Source organism: Merops nubicus, unplaced genomic scaffold (assembly GCF_000691845.1).
Source record: "Merops nubicus isolate BGI_N331 unplaced genomic scaffold, ASM69184v1 scaffold469, whole genome shotgun sequence".
Lineage (NCBI taxonomy): Eukaryota > Metazoa > Chordata > Aves > Coraciiformes > Meropidae > Merops > Merops nubicus.
This window is the reverse complement of record NW_008628782.1, coordinates 35,356-48,902: the sequence shown is the minus strand read 5'-3', so window position 1 is coordinate 48,902 and position 13,547 is coordinate 35,356. Positions and strand designations below refer to the sequence as shown.

General features: G+C 43.9%; 1 protein-coding gene across 1 annotated transcript in view; it reads right to left on the bottom strand.

Moving 5' to 3' along the window:
• LOC103779123 (G protein-coupled receptor kinase 5) overlaps window positions 1-9,305 on the bottom strand; it is a gene marked incomplete at its 5' end in the record, with an annotated part of 70,888 nt that extends 61,583 nt beyond the window's left edge. Inside the window, one exon of the mRNA XM_008946741.1 lies at window positions 9,218-9,305. Within this exon, the coding sequence (XP_008944989.1) occupies window positions 9,218-9,305 (88 nt within the window). The remainder of the gene's footprint in view (window positions 1-9,217) is intronic.
• Window positions 9,306-13,547: the final 4,242 nt, after the last annotated feature.

Here is a 13,547-nt window from a genome sequence, read left to right as displayed (position 1 = left end):
CCTGCCCTACACTGGGCTTTCACTCATCCTTTCCATTACTTCAGCTAAGAGACAGCAGTTCAGGGTAGAGAATATTTTATTTTACTTGTGTTAGAATGCCCTGTCATAGTTGTAACATGGTAAAAATGTGATTAATAAGTAAATAAAAGTACTGGCATAACCGAGAACTCTGTTCAGAAGTGGTCTCATAATTCCTGCCTTGGCTCTGCCAAGTAGGGGTTCTGTTTTAATATCAATATTTAGGAGAATTCATGGCCATGCCCCAATTCCTGATCTACAGAGCACAGAGATATATTTCCAATTATCACCTCCAAAGTGTTTTCAAAGCAGTGTATAGAGATTAAAAAAATATGAAAAATATGAAAAAAAAGGAAAAACATGGAACCTCTCAATGACTCCAGGGATTCAGCCAAACCAACAAAAAAATTCATGCTTTTAACATTCCCCACGAGAATTCCACCCCACTGCGTCTTAAAATCAGAATTAAATGTTATGTGTGGAATTATCCTAAAACATCTGAACCTCTCTTTTCCTTGAAAGCCAGAAATCAGGAACATGAGGATAATAATGGGCCAGATTTGCACTAAGGCACTTACTTAGGTCTTGCCTTAGACATGGATCTACAAGGAGTATGAATCCCAATCCTGTTAACTCATAAAATAATTCACAGTGCCTTACATTACATTGAAAAATGAAATATAGTATTTATAGTCATTCTGTTGTCCATTTGCACTCTCAGGAAAAGATAACTACACCAGTGGAACTGAAGTGCACAGATCAAGGACCTTCTTGACGAAGGAAGAAGTACACCTTGTGCTGAAGAAGTACATTTTGTAGCAGAGTGCTTCAGTAAAAAAGTGCTACAAAGACAGAAATAAAATTGAAAAAAGAAGTTCAAGACTGCTTTGATATTTCACATACATTAAAAATAGTGTGTGTATATCTACATATATAAAAAATGCGGGTTTTGCTTCACTCAAAAACTTTTTGGGACTTTCATGTAAATTTAAACTACCACTTATTTTCTGGTTTTAAGTAAAGAACTGGATGTTTCTTTTTCTCCTGCCCCTCTTCCACTACAGAAGGGCACGGAAGGAGGAAATAAAAGAGAAAAATGTTGGGTTTCAGGTTTTAACCAGAAAAATAACGCCACTTTTTTACTACACACATATCCTTTGAAAAGCTGTGTTCTGTTACCAAAAGTTTCAAGCAAGGGCTCAGTCTCCCATGTTCATCTACACTGACCTGCAGCATTTCAGCATGCCAGACTTCTAGCATGACTGTTCCCAGCAAAGCCTAAAATGAAGCCCAGCCACAATACTAGAGGCCTTTGTAGTCACTAGCAGAGCACAAGTTAAAATAACACTTTTGCTAACTATTCCAAATGAGTTATTTTCCTCAAGAAGCATTAAGGTAAATTAATCCCATCCCTCCATCTCCAAAATCCCAAATGCATCCCCAAATGCAAGGATTTCAGGCTGCTCAGCCTGTGATCACACTTGACAGTATCCCTGTGATGTAGGTCTGGTGGATGTTTTCTCTTTTGCCTCCCCATAATTCCCTCTTTTCATTCTAAAAGGGATCCAGGGCTGTTTAATTTAAGGGAAACGTTCTCACTGACTTCAGGTAGAGCTGAACAGAGTCAACCAAACCAGAGGCTTGCTTTGCCCTGCTGCCTTCTTCTCATCACTACCAGTAGCAAAGTTACAAGTGAGTCCAGCAGGGAGAAGAGTAAATTTTTATAAATGTAGCCCTACCTCTCATTCCTCATATCCAGCAAATGCTAAAGTGGTTTTAAAATAAATTTCCTTAACAACCAAATACTACTATTTAACAGGACCCGTGAGCACTTCTATAGTATTTTACAATTCCAAATCACTGCATAAGTATTAATTAGCCTTAATGACTCATATTACCTAACAAGATAATGAAAAACCCTGCAGCTCACAGTATCTACTTCTATTTTCAGTGAGAGATGAAATGGATCTTTTAAAAGGATACATTTTCTGCTAATACCTTTTCTGCACATCCCTGTAATAACTTCTGGAAATAATTCAAAGTGTGTCGTGGCATTTTTTTTTCCTTCTTAATTTGCAAAGACCAATTCATTGCACCAAATGCAGTCTTTGCCACAAAATAAAAACTACAGAGGTTTACTGATAATATTTGTTCCTTAGGAGGCTTTTTACTGAATGACAACTGGTGTGGACTCACTGTTGGGTAAGGAGCTGTGAATTTGCTGCCTGTTCTTTATGGAGAATAGCAACGTCTTTCTTGGTTTCTTTCTGGGTTGCCACTGCCAAGGTAATGCTTAATGGATTAAGTCTTGTGAAATAAATTCTGTAAATAGAATGTGGGCTGAGATCATTTCAACTCATTTCCCCTGTGTCCCCTTCCCGTCCTGGAAGCTGTCAAATACAAGCAGCCTGCAAGCAGCCTGTTCTCCCAGTGTTAGTCTTGAGTCTCACTAGATGCATAAAACAGCTTGTTTTTCACATACTTTCTATGATGGCATTAAAAAAAAACTTTCAAGAAAAAAAAACCCCAACCCTTCTCAATTCCACCCCTTGCTATAAACTGGATACAGCTAATCTCGCAAGGGCACCAAACATTGCTGTGTTTGTCCATCAGTAGAGCACTAGAAGCCTGTGTTTATGATAGAATTATAGCTGAATCTGAAGGACTTTAAAGAAAGGAATTGAACCAACTGTGGGTTTGTAAACAAACAATATGGTTTTGACGTCAGCCGTATCATTTCATGTGCTGGAACGGTTTCTATCATGCGGCCAGTTCCTGCCCCTGAAGAGTATCTAATTTAATTTAGATGTATTCATGATATGGGACAGCATGTCAAATCCAAGAAACTACAGGGTACTGCTGAAGGCAAGGTCTATGCTGGAAAGATTGCATAAGCTGTGCTTCGAAGGAGCAACAGAGACCTTTTGGCTCAAGGAGGAGAAGGGAAAGTTGTGTCTAGTGTAGAAGGAAGGGAAAAAAAGAGTGAGGGGGAAGGGAAGTGTACAGAGTGGGGACTGTCAAGGGGAAGGACTTTGTTTCTTCTGTAGAAATAAATCAGTTAGAGTGTTTTTTTCTGTATTAATGTTATCCAAAAACATCCACATAGCTTTTTCCAGGGCAATAAATTCAATCCGCAGCGTTCAGCAGTTCCAATTTTGTTCTCAGTCCTTCTTGGGTTCCTCTCTCTGTGTGCTCTTTCTGTGCTCGCCCCCAGACAACCACCACAGGGGACATTTTCTGTTACATACCATTCCAGTCTCAAAGGAACTATCCCCACCACAGCACCACAACAAGCCCTTGGGTCCTGGTGCAGCAAGTGTGATACCAAGGGCAATTGCAAGCCCCTGGGGTGGGAGCCCCACTCCTGTCCCTAAGCACAGGCAGCCTGGGCTCTGAACAAACACCTGGGTGATGCAAGAACACCCACAAGATACCACACTGCTATTGCTGATAGTGACTGAAATATACCCTACACTGCAGGTATCTAAGGGCACCGAGGTGGGAACATTTATTTTCATACAGAGCACAGTTCTGATTGCTGAAAAAAAACCATCTGGTGTCAACTGAATTTAAAGGGACTCCCTGTGTGGACAAAAAAAATTATTTGTGAGCTCATACATTTGTCAGCTTGGGCCTTAAATGTTAGGAATGTCTCTGGAAGCATACTTCAGTGAACAGTATAACAATGATAAATTATGTTCTTTTTTCTTTTTTTTTTTTTTAAACTAAATAGTATTTTCTCCTCCACTGATTCCTGTCCCCCAGGTCTGCAGAGCACCCAGTGCATCCCAGAGGTGTTGTGGGGCTCTGGGCTGGGTGCTCAGCTCTGGCTGCATGCTACACCCCCCCCACCAGCATCTTCCTGACACAGCTACCCAGATGCCTACACATTTGGAAAGAAAATAGGAGACAATTCCCCTTGCTCTTATTTCATGCCACAGAATCCTGACAAATTTTTGAAAAACCATTTCCAGTAAAAAAATGGCTTTTTTTTATTCCCAAGGAAAGCTGATGCTTTCTACAAGAAAAATATTTCTCAAAACCTCTCGTTTTAGCCAAAACCATGAGACCAGCTTTAGGTGTAGTATTCAGACTGATGCTATATTATAGTCACATAAGTTACAACCAGTTGTACTCGGTTATTTACAGTGGGAGGCAAGCTGCAATTCTTTCCTTTATTTGTTGGCTTCAGGATTACATTTCTAAACCTTGCTTTTTAATCACAGTAAACATCAGAGCTGAAGAATTGGAGAGAAATTTGGCTACTTCTTTGCGTTTTTGCTCAGACTGGTCTTTGATGCCTTCTCTTTCCCAGGTTCACTGCCCAAGCTTTATGAATGACACCAGCATGTAGTCTCAGATTCTGGGATCTGCACATGCCCTGTATTTCCTTGCCTACAACCCTGTTCCCAAGAATATACAGCCCCCAGGCCAGGTGCTGTCCCCAGCAGAAGTAGGGCAGGGTGCCACACAGACACGTAACCCCACGATGAACATCAATATGCCATGTTGTCACTTGATCTCCCAAAGGCAGCTACCCTCACAAGTAAGCCTGGAAATTAATTCTTTTCCAAGATCTCTAACCCATGTGTTGATCTCTGCAGAGCTGGCAAAGCTCTGAAGCCAAGGAACCCGAGAATTGCTGGTGGGAATTCATGAGAGATGTCCTAGCACTGTGGAGCAGAGCAGAGGTGCCCAAGCTACCTCTAAATGAGACAACCAGGGTTTTGTAGCAGTCTTTCTGCCACAGGATGGAGCTCAGTGCAGGCTGCAAAGCATTTCTAGGAAGCTGGATAAACACTGAAGCATCTTTCTGTCACTGATGTTCATACTGCTGCTTCTTGATTGCTATCAGCACCCATGCTGGTGGCTCAAAAAGCCTTGTTTAGGTAGGCCTGAATCCCACTGCAGAGCCTACACCATCAATACGCCCCCAGGCAGATAAATTCCAAAGTGACTGAAAAAAAAAATCATGTAGGTGAAGGTCTTGATCATGTCTGAGAAAGTACAATAGAAAAAAAAAGTAGGGGAAAAAAAAAAAGAGCCAGCTTTTGTAAGAAGTGAGCATGTGAACTCCGTGGCTTCAATTTTGCACCACTTGCTCTGTTCACCATCTCTATGAAGTGTTTCTCACACAGAAGTGTATTTTTAACAATGCTGAAAAGAACCTGCCAGAATTGGAAGCCCAAGCCACTTTTACCCTGGATAAATGGGATGCAAATGTCACATAAGAGGTTAAATAGCACAGGAAGAATTTATTTTTCCTCGTTTTAAATCAAGCATGGCAAAATTAGTATTAATGAGGCTGATCTTTCTGACTGTGAAACCTCACTGAATACCAATATTTAACAAGAGAAACCACCAGAGTTCTCCTTCTACCTGAGTGCAATGCACAACCAGAAACTGCCTGACTGAAGGAGTTAAAATTTTCTGCAATAATGCAACAAATCACTCCATGCAACAAACAGCAGGCACATTCTGTGGCAGTCTCCCCACAAACTTCATTCTATGGGGGAAAAAAAAAAATCTTGATTTATTATATAGCATTTGGACAGTTGTGAAAGAAAATTTGCCAAAGATCAGAATAATCACCTCTTTCACCCAAGCAGGTTTTTTATGGAAGAAAAAAAAAAAAAAAGCACAGAATGGGTCTGAGCAAAATAAATAAAAATTCCACACTTTTAACCAACAGAACCTTTTGCGTCATTCAGAAACATTTACAGACATCCAGAATCTTGTATCATCAAAAAGACACCCTGGCCTTTAAAATGACAACTTTTTCTTATGTTTTTGTTTACTGATGGCCCTTAAACCAGAGGGTATCCCTCACTTGTGGCATCTCCTCATGCCGCGCTCATCAAATGCAGGAATTTCTAAAGCTGAGCCTTGCTAGTTTTTCCTTTCCCTTGAAACATCTCTCTTTTGCTAAGCTATCAGCTGTGAATTTTAAAGACAGCAGAAGAGCATTTACTAGCAGCATCCATCACATGAGTCATCGTCACTAGTGTCTCCAACACCAGTTTTCATCCATCAAAAGGGCTCTGATGCCAATATAAACCTGGAAAGGGGTAGCTGTTGTAATGCAATTAAATACAGCCGGGAAGAGGGCTGCAAATAGAAACACCCATTAACCATTCTCCGCAGATAAGCACATATATTTATGTATATACTCAAGCCCCTCTCAGAGCCCATTAAAGGTGTAAAAAGTGTATCATCCCTGTTCCACTTCCCTGTTCAATTAGCACACAATGAAGGTCACTGAATTTCCCTGCAAAAGGTGTTGTGTAGTTTGGACAAAAAAGAAAGGAGAAAAGAAGTTGCTTTTAAGTGCAATCCAAAAAAACAGCTCTTTAGCTAAAAGGCACTTTTAATAAAGATGTTTCCAATGTTTGTTTGTTTATCAAAACCCAGTGTTTCTCTCGGGTGTTTTGATTTTTGTTTCTGTGCATGAGAAGGAGGGGGGAGAAGGGCTCTAGTGAGCCAGTCTTTCGGTAAGACACCAGATGATGGATAGTCAAACACAGAGTCTCCTGTAAACACAGAGGGAACCAAAAGGTATGAACTGACTCATAATTTTGTCAACACAAGTCGCAGACCCTTGGTTTATTTCAGCCTTCCTGTTTTTCACAGATTTCTTCTCACACTACACTATTTTTTTTAAGACACAGACTCTTTTCAGTACACGTTAGTGGGGTGCAAAAGCACACACGTTTTTACACCAAAATGTGGGCATCTACACACACATGTAGGCTGGATTGCCTCAATGACAACAGCAGCATTTTCCATCCATGGCTTACGACTGCATTAAACTCAGCCACGTCTTTCTTCACAGCAACCCATGCCCACTCTCAATGAAAAGGTCCATCCCATCCCTGCCTCCAGCTTTTCCACAGTGGCTCTTGGGAAGTACCCAGAAAAGAGGAGTACAACAAAACCTCAACAGTCTAGTCCTCCAGTTCATGCAACCCTCTAAGACTCGATGTTATTTTTTTTTTTAACATGTGGCAAAGTGGCAAGACTGTGTCTGACCAAAAGTACTGGGAGGTGGACACACAGCAAAGAGGTCTGTGATGAACAGAACCTACCAGTATTTGTCTTGATCTCTAAACACATTGAACTGAGGCTGTAGCCTTTTCCTTGTATAAAGTTGCTCTCTGCTGGTGCCTATATCCACAGAGACCGGAGGAAAAAGCCTCTCTGGGGTCTCTATTTCATTATCAAATTTGATTGGCACTGACCAGGGAGCTAAGAAGTTGTTAGGGGAGGGACTGCTGGGCAAACACACTAAGCAGTTGGATCCTCTCCAAGTCATAGAGCTGGTGGTTCAAGAAAGATGTTTCAGTACGTTCCCTCACAACACACCCCTGGAAACACCTCGTCACTTTAAATTCTGAGATCCTTATGAAGCACTTCCAGAAAATAACAAATGAAGATGGATTAAAGACAGGGGAGTTGTTGTTCTTGGCAGAGACAGTAAAAGGAGTTTAAGGCCAGACTGCAATGACTTATCCTTGGATATCCATAAGCCACACAAAGCCCAGTGCAATGGATCTACCTGCACATGCAACAGATCCACCCTGAGCACCTCAGATGAACCACACACGTGCAAATGACTTAAGGCTATAGATCAAGAGGGTCTGGCTCATCCAAGATGTGTCTGATCCTCTGGATGAGCAAGGAGAAGTGTAGGAACAGCAACTGCTTGGGATGTTTCAACCTCAGCGAGATTAACTGAAAAATAGTAAAGCCAACAAGGACAGATGACTTCACTCAAGCTGAGCAGTGCCTCATTTCTTGTGTAATCACATCCAGCTCAGTGGGATGGCTACTCCACAAAGATCAGAATCACAGAACAAGTATCTGGACCTTGTTTTCCCCCGTGTAAAAGTCAGTTGCTAGAATCCCCAGTCAACAGGTAAACTTTGCAGTGAAGCCAAATCCACAAAAAGCGTCACAAGGGCTCTTGGCCTGTTACTTCAACAATTCATTCATAAAAAAAAAAAAAAGCAAAACAAATGGCATTTTGGAAAAACCTGACATGAAAAATGTGCCAGAAATAGCATTTCAGAAGCAGAAATCATTGGCAGACATTTGTTTTTTTAAAGACTGCTCATTTTAGGATATTACACCTTTGTAAAGAGAAAGCACTGTATCTGGTGTCATTTTCCCCTGTAAGAACCAAGGCTGATGGAACAATGGAGAGAATTCCCTATGAAATTATAAAATATTAATTTTATACAGAAACTTCCCAGAAGGTTCTGCACCTTTCAGAAATTTTTCCAGGGTTTGTGTGTTTGTCAAGTGGCCATAAACTGGGAAAACACTGCCTTTTTCCTCCTACCTCCCCCTTACCTCCTTTTAGCCCTATGGCAAAGATGAGGAAAGCAAAATTTACTGAAGGATACCATGAGAAGAGTTTCAAAACATTCCACACGTTTCCTCTGCATAAACACTCTGTGCATTTCACATGTAAATAGTGCCAGGGCACTGTCACTCAGACCCCAGGAGTTCACCCAAGTTAGACAAATTATGCTGGCCCTTATCACAGTTGTTACAGTTTCTTGCCTTTCATTCATTCATTGCCAGTGGCTGGATCTCATGTCAGTGGAGCAGAGAGAAGCAGCCTCAGCTGCTGAAGTTAACCTCTTGTGGTGAGACCCGTAACACTGGGCAGGATACACGGGAGATATCTGCCAGCCTTGTTTGCCAAGGCAGCAATTTAGAGCTACTTACTACAAAGGGATGCAGGACATGATGAGGGGATTGACTTCTGCATGTCCTTTTACAGCCACTTTGGTCCGGGTAGGTCCCAAGTCAAAGCACCCATCCCACATGGCAGCTACTGTCTAGTGGCGAATGCCTGTTGGCTCCTAGAGCCTGTGCATGCAAAGCAAAGGGCCTGGGCACTGCCAGCCCCAAGCCCTGCCTTGCAAGTGAGTTATCAGAGCCATAGGACACCAGGTTGGAAAGAACCTCAAGGATCACCTAGTCCAACCTCTATACCAGTCCATCCTGGTGTCTTGAAGGAACCAGAAAATGCTGAGTTTGCACAGCAGCATCAGGGGAGGTATATGCATGGCACGCCCATGTCTAAAATGATTCCATTTAATGACAAGTACCTTGAATGGTGTTCTGCTGAGCCTGTTTTGATATCACATTTTATATAAGCTGTACTGTCAAGGAAGGGAAAAGCTCTTACCTATTGTTCTTCGGAGATCTTCACACTGGCTAATGTGAGGGAATTTCAAGATTTCCTTCCACTTTTTGCTTTTGCCTTTGCGTTTCCCTCCACCCCCTGCAGAGAAAGAAATGTGAGGATTAGATTCCTTTGGGGACATAGTCCCATCCAGAGTTTACCAGCCCAGTCACAGTTCCTATGCATATCATTTATAATTAAAGCTGAGACGTTGTGTGTCAATGTACAGATCAAATCTGAGCTCATCTGGGCTAAAACACACCAAGGAGGTGACATCTGGCAGAAGATCAGCTTGCTAAGAGTGGAGAGTTCAGTATTCTAGCCCATCAAGTCCAGTTTAGATGACAGTGCTGAACTGCACATCTCCAACATCATCTCTGCCCCAACTGGCAGCCATTTTGTGCTAGTCAAATAATCTTGCAAAATTACAGCTCACATGTTTTTAACCTGGACCACCTCCTCCTGGTTTTGGCATAAGCTCTCATTCCGCCCCAAAAGAAGTGCTGGAAACTGAAGATCAAATTTAAATTCTTTCCACCTCCCCCCCTCACATTAACTACAATGCTAACGTGGCATAACCACTGATGTTACATACTCTTGTCACTGCTGGTGCCACAGCAGGAGAACAGGAGGATAAAATTTACGTAACATCCTCATGAAAAGAAAATCTCTTTTTGGTCCTTTTTTTTCCTTCTCATTTTTCTGTGAGATTTCTTGAACTGGGCTGTCCTCAGGGTGAACAACCTAGCTGGACACTCCAGCTCTGGCAGGACCAGGCCCAAGATCCTCAGCTCTTCCACGCTAATGAATATCCCTCATCAACATCCCTTCATAAATACCGTGCTGAAGGCATCACTGGCATCTCTAGGTGCAATCTCTGAACTTATCCAGCCAAGCGACCTGCACTTGGTGTTACTCTTTCATGCTGCCCACACTTTCCTTGTCTCCCCTTCCCTCCACTCAAGCTCCCCATCTCTTTTCCTCCCCTTTCCCTCTCTCTGGTTTCCCAGGTCTTTCTCCTGCTCCACTCCCAGGTGCCCTTTTCTGGTTTATGGCAACACTGGAGCAAAACCAAATATGATTCGCTTTAATTTTTCTAAAAAGAACTTTCAAAGTGTACTGGCTTGATTTGGACCTTTCTGTTGTTGTTCCCAAGTCAGAGTGACAAACCCTCCTCACATTCTCCAGTGCAAAGACACTTTTTCTTTTAAAAATCATGTTTGCAGGATGAGGGACTTGGGCACCATGCCTGTCATGGTGCAGAGTACCATGATTTTGAGGGTCTGTTTCTTGCCCACTGCTCCTTGCTCTCAAGTGGGATGCTTTCCACACGGGGCCTCCATCAGGAAAGGTCACATCCCCAGCACACCTCGTTCTGCTCCTTGCTGGGATCACGAGCCCACTCGCTGCCCACGGGCTGAGGCTCCCTCAGCCCAAGGAAGCCTAATGCAGGCTGACATGCCATGCGTGCTCTTCCTGGCTGGCTGCTAGATGGGCACTCAGAGCTGAGGCAGCTCAGCCTAAGAGGACAGTTTCAGATTCTTCTTGCAGTTTGATTTTTTTTTTGTACCATCATTAAGCATTTTTTTTTACTCCAACCTTTATCTGGATTTCTTTTTTATGACCCCACATTTTTTTCTGCTGCCACATCAGCCCTACTGCAGAGGACAGGAGGTGTGGGGTGGGGGGTTCATTCCTGGCTTATGTGCCTGTCCTGCTTGGAGAGGCTGTGCAGCCAACAGAGGAGGAGTATCCCCCTGGACACAAAAGCCCACATGCAGCCTGAGCTGCTCTGGTCACTGTATTTACTGCCCTTCAGTCCCTGCACACAGAACCTGATCCACTGGAGCCTGCTTCACATGCACTGGCACACTGGATGACTAAGGCAGAGCTGAGTTAATTCTGTAGAGAGGTTGGTAGAGTCACAACTGCAGACTAGGGGTGTGTGGGGTACTACATGATATTGCAGGCCACATTAGGAGAGCTTTGACTCAAAGGTAGCAGGCCATTATAGAAAGCATGAGCTGTGGAAGAAACTCAAGTATTTGATCACACAGGAGAACTTGTGGCACAGGAGTGCTCCTTCTGCATCTCACCTTTTACTCCTTTGCTTTTGGCGGCCAATGGTTTTGTCATTGCAAAGCTTGCCTTGAATTACTGTAAAGTTCTTATTGACAGGAACTTACTGTATGCCTGCATGATGCTCTGCAGAGCAGAGAGATCTGCCCTAGCCATAAAGGGACTAGCATGTTTAGGCTATGAGGAAGACAGCTATGCTACCCTCTCCAGGAACTGGGCTCCAGCAAAGCACAGAGAGCCGTGACTCCCTTCACACTATGCTGTGTCACACAATGCAGATGTACCCCTTGGGTCTATAATGAGCTCTTCAGCTTCCCCTCTTCAGTGTACCCCAAGCACTGCTGCTAAAGTCACTTCCTCTCCTGTCCCTCCTCTTGCAGCATACAGCACTTGGTTTTGCATGCTTAAGGTCTCAGGTATGCTACAAGGTGCTAAGAAGCATTTTTGGGCTGGGGTAATCTTTTGCTGACTGCTTGCCCAATACAGAATGGCATTATCATTAACAGGCAGACCAGCAGCCAAACTCCTCCCTCTGCTACCACATCACACCCCAGAGACCCAAAGTGCCAGACACCCAGAGGCAGGAACAAGCCAATGCACGCACCAACAACAGTGGACATGAAGAACAGAGCAAGCCAGGCAAGAAGCCAAGCCATGGGTGATGGTAGCAGCCAGGCCATAAGTCCTGTTATATGGCAGGGACTCAGAGACAGCTTCATGCTCTGGCCCTACCATCCTAGGAACTTAACTTGCCACAAAGAGCCAGAATCACAACATATGCACCATGTAAACAGTCCTCCCAACCCCACTGCAAGCAGACTCAGCTCTTACAGAGGTGGCTTCTTGCCCCACCTCCAAGTTAATGTGGAAGGTGGGGGCACCTGGTGCTGATCTCCTTATCAGTTTCTACCCAAGGCTGGCCAGACTCTGGGTAAAAACCAATCAGGAGGGTCTTTCTTGCCTCGTTGTGGACATCATCCATGATGCCAACACTCATTCAGGGCTGGGAGTTAAAGCCCCAGCACTTCAGGTGAGCACTGTGATCATCTGTTCACAAACTCCTGGAACACGTGGCTCTGCTCTAGTTGCCACAGACTGCACGGGTTGGATTCAGCAACCAAAGGGTTCTGCATTGGCATTTGTCTCCCTGAAAGCCCATTCTTGGAATCCTGACCATCTGCTCCTCCCTTCCAGGCTGCCACTTCCATTCACCCCTCTTCTCCTTTTCCAGGAGCACCTTCCTTCATGCTCCTGCCTTTATGCCTCATCACACCATACTTACACTTCTCTGCCCACTCCCTTCACACGCTCCTCTGGGGAATGATCCTTCCTCCAGAAATTCCCATTTCCTTCTCTTCACCAGTCATTCTCTTTGGCTGCATTTCCTTCCCTGATCTATTGCTTCATGTTTTTCTTCACACTCATATATCTTGTAAACTTTAAGTTCTGTGCCTTGATGTCAAACCTCCATGGAAATGAAATTAATTAAGTATGTATGTATTAGCACTGGGGGAGGGATGGGAAGGGGGTGGAGGGCAAGGAGCAGGGGGCACAGCTGGGCTGGTGTCACAGCAGCATGATCCCCCTTTGAGAGACACAGGGTTGGAATCTGGATGTCTGGATCGCTTCCTCAGGCTGCCAGCTCCCAGAGCAGCTCATCCCACCTCCACACACAAACACGTGCCTCTCAGTTCTGCCTGTTGCCTGTCCCACTGCAGAGACCCACTCTGCTCTCACTGAGGAACAGACAGAGAGGGCTGCTGTAAAGGGGCAGGCAGGAGCTCTCTGTCTAAGGTACGAACAGGCACTGGAGGCAGTTCAAGAGGTACGCAGCTGCTTGGGCAGTGGTGCCTGCTAGAACAGTATTTCCAGTCATTTCTGGACACAGGAGAGAGTGGGAGTAAACCAGATGAAAGCATCCTTCAGGGTGCCTCTGCTCAGCACTGGCGTATCTCCACCCGTTGAAGGTCCAGCCTCTAAGCCAAAGCACTGGGGATTCCAAAGTGCACCCGTTTCTCCAGCCACCCTTACAGAAGTCCTCACAAAATGGTTGCATCCTTAGCAGCATCAAGCTGTGCAGAGCATTGCAAAATAGCCCTTTGCTCAAAATGACATCTCTGAGATTTGTGCAGAGACCAAACGATCCTGCTAAGCTGGGCCTGAACACTTTTAAAATCCATTTGATGTAAAATATATATTGAAATATTTACATTGGATAATGTATTTCCGACCTTAAATTTCCATCAGAACTGGA